This window comes from Corvus brachyrhynchos, unplaced genomic scaffold (genome assembly GCF_000691975.1).
Source record: "Corvus brachyrhynchos isolate BGI_N302 unplaced genomic scaffold, ASM69197v1 scaffold309, whole genome shotgun sequence".
NCBI classification, from domain to species: domain Eukaryota; kingdom Metazoa; phylum Chordata; class Aves; order Passeriformes; family Corvidae; genus Corvus; species Corvus brachyrhynchos.
In genome coordinates, this window is record NW_008240227.1 from 335,206 (window position 1) to 347,932 (window position 12,727).

At 54.5% G+C, this 12,727-nt stretch overlaps 3 protein-coding genes across 3 annotated transcripts in view; 1 reads left to right on the forward strand and 2 right to left on the reverse strand.

Annotated features, from left to right (window-relative positions):
* Positions 1-297, reverse strand: part of ULK3 (unc-51 like kinase 3) — a 4,515-nt gene extending 4,218 nt beyond the window's left edge. The window contains exon 1 of the mRNA XM_017745151.1: positions 280-297. Within this exon, the coding sequence (XP_017600640.1) occupies positions 280-297 (18 nt within the window). The remainder of the gene's footprint in view (positions 1-279) is intronic.
* A 211-nt stretch (positions 298-508) lies between these two features.
* SCAMP2 (secretory carrier membrane protein 2) lies at positions 509-8,149 on the reverse strand. Its single transcript, XM_017745201.1, has 8 exons — positions 8,021-8,149; positions 7,430-7,519; positions 6,545-6,662; positions 5,744-5,872; positions 5,156-5,315; positions 4,543-4,644; positions 2,459-2,576; positions 509-1,365 (listed from the first exon to the last, which is right to left on the reverse strand). Exons 1-8 carry the CDS (start codon positions 8,132-8,134, stop codon positions 1,219-1,221), a joined length of 978 nt encoding a protein of 325 aa, XP_017600690.1. The 5' UTR covers positions 8,135-8,149; the 3' UTR covers positions 509-1,218.
* A 4,070-nt stretch (positions 8,150-12,219) lies between these two features.
* The window catches only part of MPI (mannose phosphate isomerase), a 4,335-nt gene continuing 3,827 nt past the window's right edge, over positions 12,220-12,727 (forward strand). The window contains exon 1 of the mRNA XM_008641939.2: positions 12,220-12,494. The gene's annotated coding sequence lies outside the window, so the exon portion shown is untranslated. The remainder of the gene's footprint in view (positions 12,495-12,727) is intronic.

Below are 12,727 nucleotides of genomic sequence, written 5' to 3' on the forward strand. Positions count from 1 at the left end.
TTTTTTTATTAATAATTTTTTACACATTAAAAGATCAGACGCGGGGAGAAAAACCCAACAGTAGAGGAGGAAAAGGGTGTAAAAATGCTGATTTCTGTATCCCAGCGCCCCCCCGCCGCCGCCCCTGGCCAGCAAAGGATGGGGGCCTAATACAACCCCCATCCTGGCAAAGGGGCACCACAAAGCCAAATTTGCATTAAACCCCCTCCCCGACACCCAAAACACGGGGCTGAAGGAGGGAGAGGTGCGAATCTGCCCCCATCCACCCCTGCGCCTCACCCACATCCCAAGGGACATCCCACCTCGGGATGCAGCTGAACACACATCAAACCAGTTCCTTCCCAGCTAAAAAAATATTAAACTCGTGAGGAGGAAGGCAGGGAGGAGCCTTCCCGGAGAAAGACTCATTCAAGGTTAGCTGGAGAAGGGCGTCACAGGCACTGTGTGGCCCGGTGTCCTCAGCTGCCCCAACTCAGAGCTGGGAGCTAAACCAAAATCCCTTTTCCCCTCCCTGCCCTGGTTTTGAGTCACTGAGAAGACTCAGCCCCCACTGATCCCTTCTCCCCCTCTCTGTGCCCAGGGCTGTCACCTGCAGGATCCTCATGGAAGCAAGGGATGAGCCCTGGGGGGACCAGGAGAAATACATCCCCCCACACTCCCCCTTGCTCCCAGATTTTCCTTCATGCCACGTTATTCTGGCTCTCAGGAAGCCGAGCAGTTATGAGGTCAAAATACAGCATCGCGTGAGTGTAATAAACCAACAGTACAGTTTCTGTTCTTAAAATTAACGACATAAACTACATGCACGTTACAAAACCCTCCCAAAACAGCAGATAATCAAATTCTTCGTAGCAAAGGCCAAGAGAAGAGAGAGACTAAAATCAAAAACCTGCTTCCCCTCACCTTCCTGCTACAGACAGAGTGAGGGGAGGAATAGACAAACACCCGGAAGGTCCTGGAGAGAGGAATATTTGCCTCAGAGAATGTCTTCCCCCATGTCCCCACACCCAAAAACAAGACAGGGAAAACCAATCATCAAAACCGTAGCTCAGCTGAAGCCAAAAAACCTCTTCTCATCAGGAGTGTCGGCATCACAGAGCTCACATGGTACCCCCAAAAAGTGCATTTTTAGAAAAAAAAAAAATGAAGGTTGGGGAGACGAGGGCAGAGGAAGCGAGAGGGAGGCAGCCTGGGAAGGGCTGGTTTTCCTGGGAAGGGCTAGTTTCCCCGGAAAGCACTCTGTGCAGCTGAGGAGGCCGCCCCGGCCGCTGCGTTCTGGAAGCTCCTGTTGGTGAGGATGCCTTGGGAAAACTCTTCCTGGGCCCTTTGGAAGCTGGCTCCTGTGCGCCGATACAGGGAATGCACCTGGGAACGAAAGGGGAGGGAAGGAATGAATCTGACCAGCACGTGGCCGTGGGACTGCTGCGCACACCGGGCTTTTCCTTGGCTCTGCTGCTAACCATGGCACCATCCACCTTGGCAGCTGCAGAGGATGGGCTGGAGCCAGGGGCTCCCCCCCCCCCCCCCCGGGGTGCTGCAGATTGCAGGAGACCTTCATTTGCTGTAAAATGCGGAGTTCTCGGCAAAATCGCTGGTTTCAGACCCAAAACTCCCCACGCTGTGACGGCACAGACTTAACCCAGCATTTACTGGAGGGCAGGACCTGAAGGTGCCAACAGCATCAGGTATTTCCTTCGAGATAAAAGGAGGAGAAAAGAAGGGAGCACCAACACAAACAGGATCAGCCCAGGCTGTCCTCGCCTTCCCCCAAGCTCCAGTTCTGCTGTGCGTGCAGAAATCCTGCCCTGCTGTGGTCAGGCAGGAGGAGGGAGGAGGGCTGTGCTTAGGAGCCAGTGGGAAGGCACTCGCTGGGATCCCATCAGGGCTTGACCAGCCCCACAACGCTGTGGGAGCAGTGACTGAAAGGCCCTGGATCCTGAACAGAGCCACGGCCACCTCTGCTCTGCCAGCTCCGGGCAGGACAAGGGGCAATGGTCTGAAACTGCCAGAGGGCAGGGTTAGATGGGGCATCAGGAAATAATCCTTCTCTGTGAGCATGGGCAGGCCCTGGCACAGGGTGCCCAGAGCAGCTGTGGCTGCCCCTGGATCCCTGGCAGTGTCCAAGGCCAGGCTGGACACTGAGCTTGGAGCACCCTGGGACAGTGGAAGGTGTCCCTTCCCTTGGCGGAGCGGGGCAGGGAGTAAGATGAGCTTTAAGGTCCCTTCCAACCCAAATCACTCCATGATTCTACAGCTCCAAAGGGAGGCTCCTTCCTGTTTCAAGAGTGTCCAAGAAATTTGGCACCGATGCAGGAAGCACAAGCAAAAATACTTTAATTAAAACCTCTTGACCCACCAGTGCCCCGATCCCATCATCATTCCCAGACGGGCGAATGGAGGCGTCAAACCCAGGACCCCTGGGAGCAGCCTGAGCTCTGCTGGCCTCCAAGCCACTCACCTGCTTGAGGAGGAAGAGGGAGAGGACGGCGCAGAGCGTGAAGAACGCTGCCACCACCATCATGATCACCGCCACGGCCAGGTTCCCGTGCACCTCCGACAGCGCCGCGATCCAGCCGCTGGCAGGGAGAGGAGAGCGGGCTGAGCATGGACAGCGTTCCAGCACAGCACCAGATGGAGCACAGGAGGGACAGACACCCACACGTGCTTCAGGGGAAGGTTACAGGGGAGTGATAACAAGCTGTGGAAACAGGAGCCTGGAGCTCATCCAGGGCCTTGTTTTGGGGATGGAGTTTCCATCAGCATTGTTAGAGGAGGATTGTGCTCATCCCACCCACGTTCCAGCCCTGTGCCCTCCCCTCAGGCAGCAAAATCAATACCCTTGGCGCCAACAGTGACTTCCATGGTCACCTTCTCAAAATTCAGCCAAGTGGGGTAAAGATAGGCCAGAACAGCTAAATTGGAAGGGATCAGCTGGCAGGTCTGGAGCCCGGACCTGTGTGTCACCCTGACAGGGATGTAAGGCTTGGGAGCAGGAGGAAGAGGCAGGAAGGGATGGAGGTGGTGAAACCCTGGCACAGAGAGGCTGTGGCTGCCCCATCCCTGGAAATGTCCCAGGCCAGGTTGGACAGGGCTTGGAGCAGCCTGGGATAGTGGAAGGTGTTCCTTGGCAGGGGAGTGGAATATGATCAGTTTTAAGGCTCCTTCCAACCCAAACCAATCTGTGATTCCACAGCTCTAAGTTACAGACACTGGGAGCTGTTGAAGGGAAGGGGCAGGGAGAACTCAAGGAGTTACCAGCGCTTGGCTGCGGCTGAAAATACCAAGACACCACACTCCAAACACCTTCCTGGGTGCTGGAGAAAGGAACCTTTCCAACTGCTAAACCAAGCACGCCGTGTGCCACCAGGAGAGGGGGAATGGAGCGAGCCAAAGGGTCCCATCCGACGTGTGGCACCGCTTCTCGCGGCTCAGGGAAGTGGGAAGGCACACCATGCACTGCAGCCAAAAATATCCACGCTGTCTGGCGGGAGGAAACGGAGCAGAAAGCTCCAGGCAGCCTCTCCAAGCCAGACTAAACCCGGAGTGCCCCCTCCCCGTGACTCAGGCAGCGGGGGGAGGCCGGGGACAGCTCTGCCCACGAGCCCTTCTGCAGGCAGCGGGCAAAAATAGACAGCAGCTCCCACCTGAAGGCTTCCCCTCGGGAGAACCACCACGGGCTGCTAACCTTTTCCCTGTGCTCCCTAACTGCAGAATCGGAGCTGCAGCCAGGGCAGCAAGGCGAAAGGAAAGGCTGTGCTCTCCCTGCAGGGCACAGCTGCTGACACGAGGCTGCTGGACCCACTCCAGAAGCCCAGGCTCACCCTTCTGGACAATGTCACCGAGAAAGGGCGAGGCTAAAACCCTCCCTGCTTATCTCAGCCCACCACCAACACACTCCAGGGAAATTCAGGAAGAGTTTGGGGACAGAGTCAGGCTGGTGGCAGCAGTATCTAGCTGAGCAGTACCCGGATTTCAGGTCAGAGATCCCTCAGCCCCACACAGCTCGCAGGGAAGGCTCCAGTTTAAACAAGGCAGGTCTGGTTCACACTAGAGGAGCAAATATGATCTGTGCTGAGTGAGGGAGAAGGCGACAGAAGAGGCATGGAAGAGTTATCACAGAATGGTTTGGGTTGGAAGTGGCAGGGTGGCAGGGACACCTTCGACTGGACCAGGTCACTCCAAGCTCTGTCCAACCTGGCCTTGGACACTTCCAGGGATGGGGCAGCCACAGCTTCTCTGGGCACCCTGTGCCAGGGCCTCCCCACCCTCATGGGGAAGGATTCCTTCCCAACATCCAGTAATTCACACAGTCCCATCTGCACCGAAGCCGCCAAGGAACGTGCTTTGCTGGGATTAGGATGGGAAGAGCAGAGCAGGGAGGCGGCCCAGCTGGGACCTGCCACGGCTGTGCCTGGGCTGAGAGAGGAAAACCACAGGAGAAAGAACAGGCAGCTGTCAGAAACAGGCCCCAGAGCTCCTGCCAGTCACAGCCCTGGTGAGAAAAAGGATCTGTGGCACGGCAGGCAGCGAAGCCAAGCTTACCTGTCTCCCCAGCCAGGAATTCCGACAGCCTGGATGATGTAGATTGCTATTTGGCAGAAGAAGACGAAAAAGAAGACGAAGAAGCTGAAGGAGCTGTCAGACCTGCGGGAGAGATGGCAGCAGGAGTGAAACCCGTGATCCCTGCACTGAGTCCCTGCTCCAAGAGGAGGGGAACAACTTCAGTGAACTCCTTTCTCCAGGGAAGAGCTCCTGAGGAGAGGTGATCTGGAGAGGAACTGGGCACCCAAATGTGTCCACTGCAAATCCAACACTCTGCCCAGTGCAGAATGGGGTGAAGGCAGTTCCCTCCACAAATGCAGCGTGCCCAACATCAGTGTACCAAACAGTGTCTCAGAAATGAACAAAGCGAATAAAAAATGAATCAAAAGCACCCTGTGTCTGCCTAGGCTTGGGTTTCAGGATGAAAAAGGATCACCGTAATTAAGTTCTATCAGACAGATCTAATATGTTTAGTAACATAGTGGTTTGGGTTTATCTAATGATGCAAAGAGCTGGAAAAATCCTGCAGGCAATACACGATGGGAACAGATAGACCCAAAGCTCCTCCCACTAAGAGATACAACCCCGTTACAGAAAAAAACCCAGCACTTGCCTGAAAGCCTTGTAAATTGGTCGGTACCAACAGAGAAAGGCACAAGGGGTGAATAAAATTAACCACAGAATCGAGAGACCAAAGTCTACTCCTCTGCTATTGTCGACTGTGAACCACGCCAGGCAAGCGAGCAGGTTCAGGAGCAGGGTGATGGAATGCACTGTTCGGGGTGGGAGAGAGAGAGAAAAAACATCAGCAAGCTCTTGTGAACTCCAAGGCATCCCTAACCTCTCACTGAACACAGGGAGAGCTGCAGAAATTAAGGTGACTTTGGGCCGTCTAATTTCCCTGCCCCCCTTGGAGAGGAAACAGAGCTTGACCTAAGAAGCTCATCTGACCCTGATGCTTACGGCCAAATCTTAAATAGCTGTTCCAGCCTCCATTAAACAATTAAAATTCTGTCATGAACGAGCTATTCCCAAAGCATAAACTTGGGGTTCTTCACATTTACCTTCATAAGAAAGGAGGGAAACACGATTTTAGCCTTGCAGACAACACCACCAGAATTCACTGTGTGACAGAGCTCAAGCTTTTCACACAGAACCTCCTCAGAAAGGATTCTGACTGTTGTTCGAGCCATTAACTTACACATCCACAAGTAATAGAGCATCTTGCATATCCGCTGGTAGTCAGCTGGGATGTCTGCGGAAAAATCCTGATAGAAGCACGGCTTGATGGGACAGTTCTTGGGAAGAGGCGGCCAGTTGTTCTGCCTCGCTGTGGAAGGGAGGAAGGAGCAGCTCTTCACTTGCTCTTCTCTCGCCGAAAGACTAATTCACACCCCAGAATTTCCAAGCAGCCGTCCAGCTATTGTTTAATTCATCCATGAAACCCTTGGCAGAGCCCGGGGGGTGGTCAGTTCCTACGGCTGAGCAGGCAGCACAGCAGGAACGGGATAAACTGCTGGCAGACCAGCCGTGTGTGGGGGTTTTCCCTTGAGGGAGGCAGAACTCGGCCGCACTGGCCAAAGGGCCATCACAACCACCATCCCTCAGCCCTGCACGCTCAGATTCAGCCACTTCAAACCAAGATTGGGGGAAATACTGGGTTCCTGTAGTTAAGAGAGCCTTGAGGCTGAAAAGAAGAGCTTTGCTGCTCTCAGTGAGAAGCCTCAGCGGGGCAGTGTCGCTCACCAGCTCTGACACGGGGACAGATCCGTGTCTGAGAGCTTTTGGTGGTGAAAGGCAGCTCAGAGCACACTCGAGGGCAGGGACCCAGCAGAGCTGCCTCCAGCACCCCACCTCTGAGCTGCCTTCCCATCATGGAAGCTGTGGGATGCCAGGCACTGTCCCAGAAGGGTTGCCACAGGGGGACTGGAGTTCTCCTGGCAAACCAAGCAACGCAGGCTGCCCTGGGCCCCCAGGGAGGGCGGGCAGAGTCAGTACTCACGGTCGATACTGGCTGCGTGGCTCTGCAGCTCCCTTTCCTTCTTCTCCAGCTCAGCTGCCTTCCTCTCTAGCTCTGCCTGCTGCTGGAGCAGCCCTGCCTGTGCCGCTGCAGCCACGGCCTGGAGAGGAGACAGAGAGATCAGAGGGGTCAGCCCTGCCCGGGGCCGGGCTGCGGTGGCACCACCAGGTGCCAGGCTGGGAGGGAAGCAGGGCACAGGGTGACATGAAAGCTCAGCCTCAGACGTCTTGATTCTGCCACTGGAGGACAAAATCAAGTTATCCTGCAGGGGGATAGGGCTGGGAGAGCCCTCAGGAGGCTTATCCACAGCTTCTTCTACCCCTCAGTTCACCTCACTGCTCTGAGCACCTCACAAGAGTGGTGAGCAGGGCTCCTGGGCTTGCCAGGACAATTCCCTTGCCAGCTTGGAGAGGAAGGGCAAGACAGCTGCCTACCACACCTCTTAAGGATCTCTTCTACCTGTTTGGTATTCTGAGGAATGATTCTTTCTCCCAGCAGCCTCAGTTCTTTGGATGAGGGTGGTCCTGGCAGTAAGGTACTTGCATTTATGCTCCTGGCACGGAGCGTGTCTGACCAGACACCAGAACGAAGCTAAAAGCATTAGCAGGATACATTCCAGGGTTTCCAGAGGGAAGCCAGAGCCAACAGGACACAAGGCAAAGCGAGCTCTGCCACCAGAGGGACAGGGAAGGAGATAGAAGAAGGACTGCATGAGTGTATTCCCTATAAAGATCCGCCTCGCAACCGCAAGCTGGAAAGATCACCTGCAAGCTTCCCAGTCACCACCTCGGGGAACCCCGCTGCCCTGTACTCCCAGAGGCCCTGGGAGCTCGTGGAGGCTGGGAAGGCAGCAGAGAAGGGCCTTACCTGTGGAGTGGGCTCCACAGACGTCTGCAGAACGGCCGGCTGCGAGTGGCCCGAGGGCTGCGCCGCCGGCGTCGTCCGCGCCGCATTCGTCTGCACAGAGACCAAGGCAACCAGGTAAAAACATGGCAGGAGAAACACAGCAGGCTCTTGGTGAATTGTTTAAACCACAAATCCCGGCTTCCTGCCCTCCTCCTCCCACCTGGCTCGTGGCAGCAGCCAGGGAATACGGATGAGGCTCCCCTAGCCATCCATCAGCGGCACCGCCGGGACAGCTCAGCTCCCAGCCCAGGGACCAAATAAATCCTGCTGTGTCCTGCCACAAACCATCTTCCCCTTCACACTTCACGTGGCTTCCCTGCGAGTCAGCAGCCAGCTGGAGAGGAGCTGTTCCACGCCAGTGGAGAGCTCCGGCTGGGAGCTTATTAGTGCTCCACTGCAGGAGCAATTGCCCGCTCCTGCGTGCCACGAGCCACGTTCCACGGGGAAATCAGCTGAGAATCCCTCTTTTTGTAAGCTGCGCCTATCAAGGGAACTTCTACACCACTAAAACCACCACCAGGTACCCAGAGCACAAAGACACGTGGCACGTACCAGCTGGGAGCTCTCGGAAAAGGGGTTGAACTCATCCAAGCCACTTTGGCTGGTGTTTGTGAGCTGTGTCACCGAGGGGTCCTGGAGGGAGAGAGCACAAGGATAAATCAGCATTGCATACAGGGTATTATCACTTACAGCATTACATTGTCCAGTCTGGAAAAGGCCTTTAAGAACATCAGGTCCATCCTATCTGTGCTGCCTGCCTTCCATCTGCTCGTTAGCTGGGAATTGGAGGTGGTGAAACACATCCCTGCCACAGGGGGATGGCCCTGGCTGGCATGGAATTTAAATATCCAAGGAGGTGACTACCAGCAAGGCAAGATTTGTGAGCAGAAATAATCTCCTGTTCAGCCAAGAGGTATGTCTGAACAACCACAGCGTGCTTTGTGCAGGTTACTTCTGCTCACCTACAGAGAGTTATTCCTAATTTCCAGGGATCTGGATTCATCCAGATCAGCAGGTTGCTTGGCCTCACAAAGCAAGCATGGAGCCACAAAGTACAGTAGAGCCACACAAAATGAGGTTTTAGATATGACTGATCCTGGCTGAGAGATGCCAGCAAGCTAAAATGCCAATGATTGCTCAGGAGAAGTGAAACACTCAGGAAAATTGAGCTGGAGGTGTGACACCAATTATTTAAGGAGGTTTTAATGCTGCTGGCATAACAGCTCTCACTTCTGCTCACAGCACCTCCCACTTGTCTCCATCAAATCCTCTGATGTTTAAAAACAGGCTCTCTGCACCTCTGAGAACACCTCTCTGCCCTCACCTGCAACGCACGCAGCTGTTTCTATCTCCTCTTTTCTACACACTGCTTTCCATGCAGAAATTCCTCTCGGACAGCCAGACATTGCCCTCTGGAGCTCCTCTCCGCAGTTATTCCAGAAACAAGGCCCTTTTGAACTCAGCAATCCTCCTGCCTGGCAACCCGAGAGCTGGGCGTGGGTCAGAAAATTAAAAAGTGGCTCCTTATCCCTCCCTCAGCAACTCGAGTGTCCAGACCAGTCCTCGTAATTTAGTGCTTAATGGGGTGAGAAGCAACCGAGGCTGCGCCGGGGCGTGCAGGGGCTGCCGGAGCCGGCACGCTGCAGGAAAAGCCCTCTGGAGCCATTCCCGGGGTTCTAGCGCAGCCTTCTGCCGAGCAGGATGCACACGGAGCAGCTGATGAGCAGCTCCCCGGCTCCTGCATGGCAGGCACTCCCTGCCAACAGGTCGCACTCGTTTGTGAATCACCCCGGGCTGAGGCACGGCGCCTTCGGAGCACTCGGATGCTGCTCGGGGAGGAAGGGCTGCAAAAAGTGGGAAGAACCGGCAGGACTGCCATGCTGGAAACCAAACGTGCTTTTGTTTCGCTCCTGAGTCCTCTGGAAGCTTCAGCTGTGCAGAGATAAGGGCTGTCAGCACAAGTTGACCCTTCCCCTCACACACGACCGTGCTGCACATCAGCACAAACTCTTCAGTCCAGAACATGTGAGCCCCAGCTGGACTAAAGTCCAGCAGAAAACAACTGCACAAGGAAGAGAAACTCCCTTCAAGGCATGGGAGGTGGAAAGTGAAAGCTGCATGACCCTCTGGAGAGCCCGGGTGGTCAGGCTGGCAGGAAAGCGCTCGGGAATAAGGGGGAATGCTACAGTACCACCGTAAAACACCCATTTTACTTCCCTGGGCTCACCTCCACCCCAAAAGAAAGCGGGAGGCTCTCCAAAGGCAGGGAGAGCAGCACCACTGCTTCAGCTGCACCACGGTTTGACTCCCAAGGCAGACAAGCTCTCATCCCACTGCACAGCTCTAAAAAAAATCACTTAATGAGGCCGTAAGGCCAAGGCACAGCAGCTCGGCTTAACTCGCCTGCTATTGTGCAAGTGTGTCTAAAATAGGAACCCAAAGAGGAGGGAATGTGCAACAAAGCTGAAGTGTTTGGACATGTGCCTGGGTAGGGCAGGAAGGAAAGCAGAGGGTGATACACAGGCAGCAGCTTCCGTGAGCCCGGAGCAGGCAGCGTGCGGGATGAGCGAGCACCAGGAACGCAGAGATACGAGGAGGTGCCCACAAACTTCATGTTCTACAGTTATTTTCTGCCAGCTACGCAGCAAAAGGCAGCTGAGCCTCCTGAAACAAGCGTGGGCCTGGTCCTTGGAAGGGATCAGGAGCCACAGGAGGTGTGTCCAGCCACAAAGCTCACTAATCAATGGCTCGACCTGCGGGATGCCAGCGAGCAGATCTCATTTGTTGCCCTTCCACCAGCACTTCCTCAAGTGCCAGGGACGTGTGATGCCATTTTTTCATGGCTTCAGATGCCCCCAGCACAGAGTAACTCCACATCTCAAGCAAACTGCACTGCCATGAATATTAAAACTATTTTCAAATGCAGCAAATAGGAAGCTGCTGTCGCGCTGCCGAAAGGTTTGGATACAACAGGTTTGTGCAAGAAATTCTATTTTTTCTTTTCCTTCTGTTCCCACGGATTAAAGAAACAAAATGAGAGGCCTCTTTAGATGAGATCAAGGAAAAAGAGCTCAACCTAGAATCACCTGGAACTTAACACAGTTGTCAAAATATCACAGGATTGCCCCAAATATAACCAGTCCTGCAGACTCAGAGTGCTGCCACTGCCTGGAAGATGCACCGAGAGAAATCTTGAGGATTTTATTATTGGTATCTCTGAAAAGGATGGAAGTTTCCAGCTCTGTCTGAGGCTTGGACCAAAGTTTTGGAGACAGCTGCCATTTCCAGCAGGTTACTAGATAAAGGAAGGAAGTTAATCATCTCTCATTAACTGGTTACAATAAGTAACAGAGAAGCCAGAGATATTTTTAACAGGATCAAAGCAGCTTATTTTACACAAAGCTTAACAAACAGCATGAACAAAGTCTCCCAAAAAGGCAAAGATCCTGGTCACGTCAGGACTGGAGGATCTGGGGATCCCCAGCAAGGAGGGACAACCCTGGTGCTGCGGCAAGAGAGATCCACCAGCGGGGCTGGGAGGGTGAGGATGCTTCTGCTCCTTCCAGAGCACGTGGAAGGGGGTGTCAGTGGGACACTGTCACCCCAGCACAGAGCCAACACCTGGGTCCAGCCCCTGGCAGCGAACAGGCTGTCCCACAGGCTGGGATTGCATTTCAAATCAGACCAACAAGGCTTCGAGGCTCCAGCAAGCAGCAGTCAAAAGTTCCTCACAACCAGCTGCTGGGGACTGGGGGATTTTTCTTAGAAAAAAAAAAAAAGGCAAGACAAAACCTCACAGTCCTGAAAGGAGGCTACAGAACCTTCCACAAGGAGCAGATGAGCTGCAAAGAGCCGTCACAGGGGAATCCAGGGTGGGACATACGTTAGTCGTCCTTAAGAAGTGAGCCTGACATGGGAGTTACCAGCTGGAAATCACCTTCGACCTCTTTTTGTTTGAACAGTGAATAAAGAGTGAGCACGGCCCTGTTCTGTCAGATACCAGGACAGCTTTAATGTGCACAAAGCACAGGGAGATGACAAGAAAGATGGAGACGGACTTTTCATAAGGGCCTGAAGTGACAGGACAAGGGAGAATGGCTTCAAACTGACAGAGATCAGATTGAATATTAGGAGATTCTCCCCTGTGAGGGAGGTGGAGCCCTGGCACAGGGTGCCCAGAGCAGCTGTGGCTGCCCCTGGATCCCTGGCACTGCCCAAGGCCAGGCTGGACATTGGGGCTTGGAGCAGCCTGGGACAGTGGGAGGTGTCCCTGCCCATGGCAGGGGGCGGGACTGGATGAGCTTTAAGGTCCCTTCGAACCCAAACAATTCTGTGATTCTAGGAATATGTACTTCTTAGAGCCGCAGCAACAAATCCCATGTCCATGAACAGCAATATATTCCACCCCTCAGAACAAACATCAGAGGAACACGATCGTCCCAACCCTTCCCATTCCTCAGAGTCACAAGACCATGTTAAAATAAAAGTGAGGAAGAAGAGAAAGAATTTTTTCACTCTGATTCCTCAAAAGACTCAGCTTCACCAACAAAGAAATCCAAGGTCAGGAAAACACTCCTTCCTGTGGGTCACATCCCAGCCAAGCAGCAGAGGTGAGGCTGAGCTCACAGACAGGAGCCCAAGGCCAGACACTGATTTTCACACCACTGCACAGGCGCTGTGTCCCAGAGGCCGTTCCAGGCCAACTCCCTGCATAAATGACCCCAATTTGCAGAGGTTAATCCCAGAGAGAAGAAACCCAGTGAACACAAACCAAGTCCTCAGTGACCTTAACAGGAATCTCCTGCTTTGAGCCATGAAATCCACAGCTTTGCCTTAGGAAGTCACTCTTAAGAGCTGAAGCACCTTAAAAACAGACCCAGAGAGAGCCAGCGGACAACCAGACCACCAGGCAGCACGACCAAGAGAGCTCCAGCAATGGATTATTCTGAACAAGCCCACAGCTCAGGCACTCACAGCTGCTGTGCATCCTGAGAGGCAGGAAACCCTCTCCCCACTGCCTGTGGAGGTGAGGGGGGACCGTGCCTGGCTGCAAAGGTGGTGGGAGGCCCCTCCTCGAGGCGAGGAGCAGCCTGGCGCGGGCACAGAGCGGGCGGGACCGCGGGGGCCGCTCATGGGTGACCTGCGGGGAGCTGGGCAAGGGCGACGGGACCCCCGGCCCGGGCTAGAGGGGGACCCGGGGAAGGGGGATAGAGAAGGGAGACGAGACCCTCGGCTCCGGCCCGACCGGGGTGCAGGGGG

Excerpts from the sequence above, each read along its gene's own strand:
- SCAMP2 (XM_017745201.1), bottom strand. The coding sequence starts at position 8,134 with ATGCTGATTTATCCTTGTGCTCTCTCCCTCCAGGACCCCTCGGTGACA. Across the intron at positions 7,520-8,020 it reads TTTCCGAGAGCTCCCAGCTG|ACGAATGCGGCGCGGACGAC; the intron begins GTACGTGCCACG and ends GTCTCTGTGCAG. Across the intron at positions 2,577-4,542 it reads ATTCCTGGCTGGGGAGACAG|CGGCTGGATCGCGGCGCTGT; the intron begins GTAAGCTTGGCT and ends TCTCCCTGCCAG.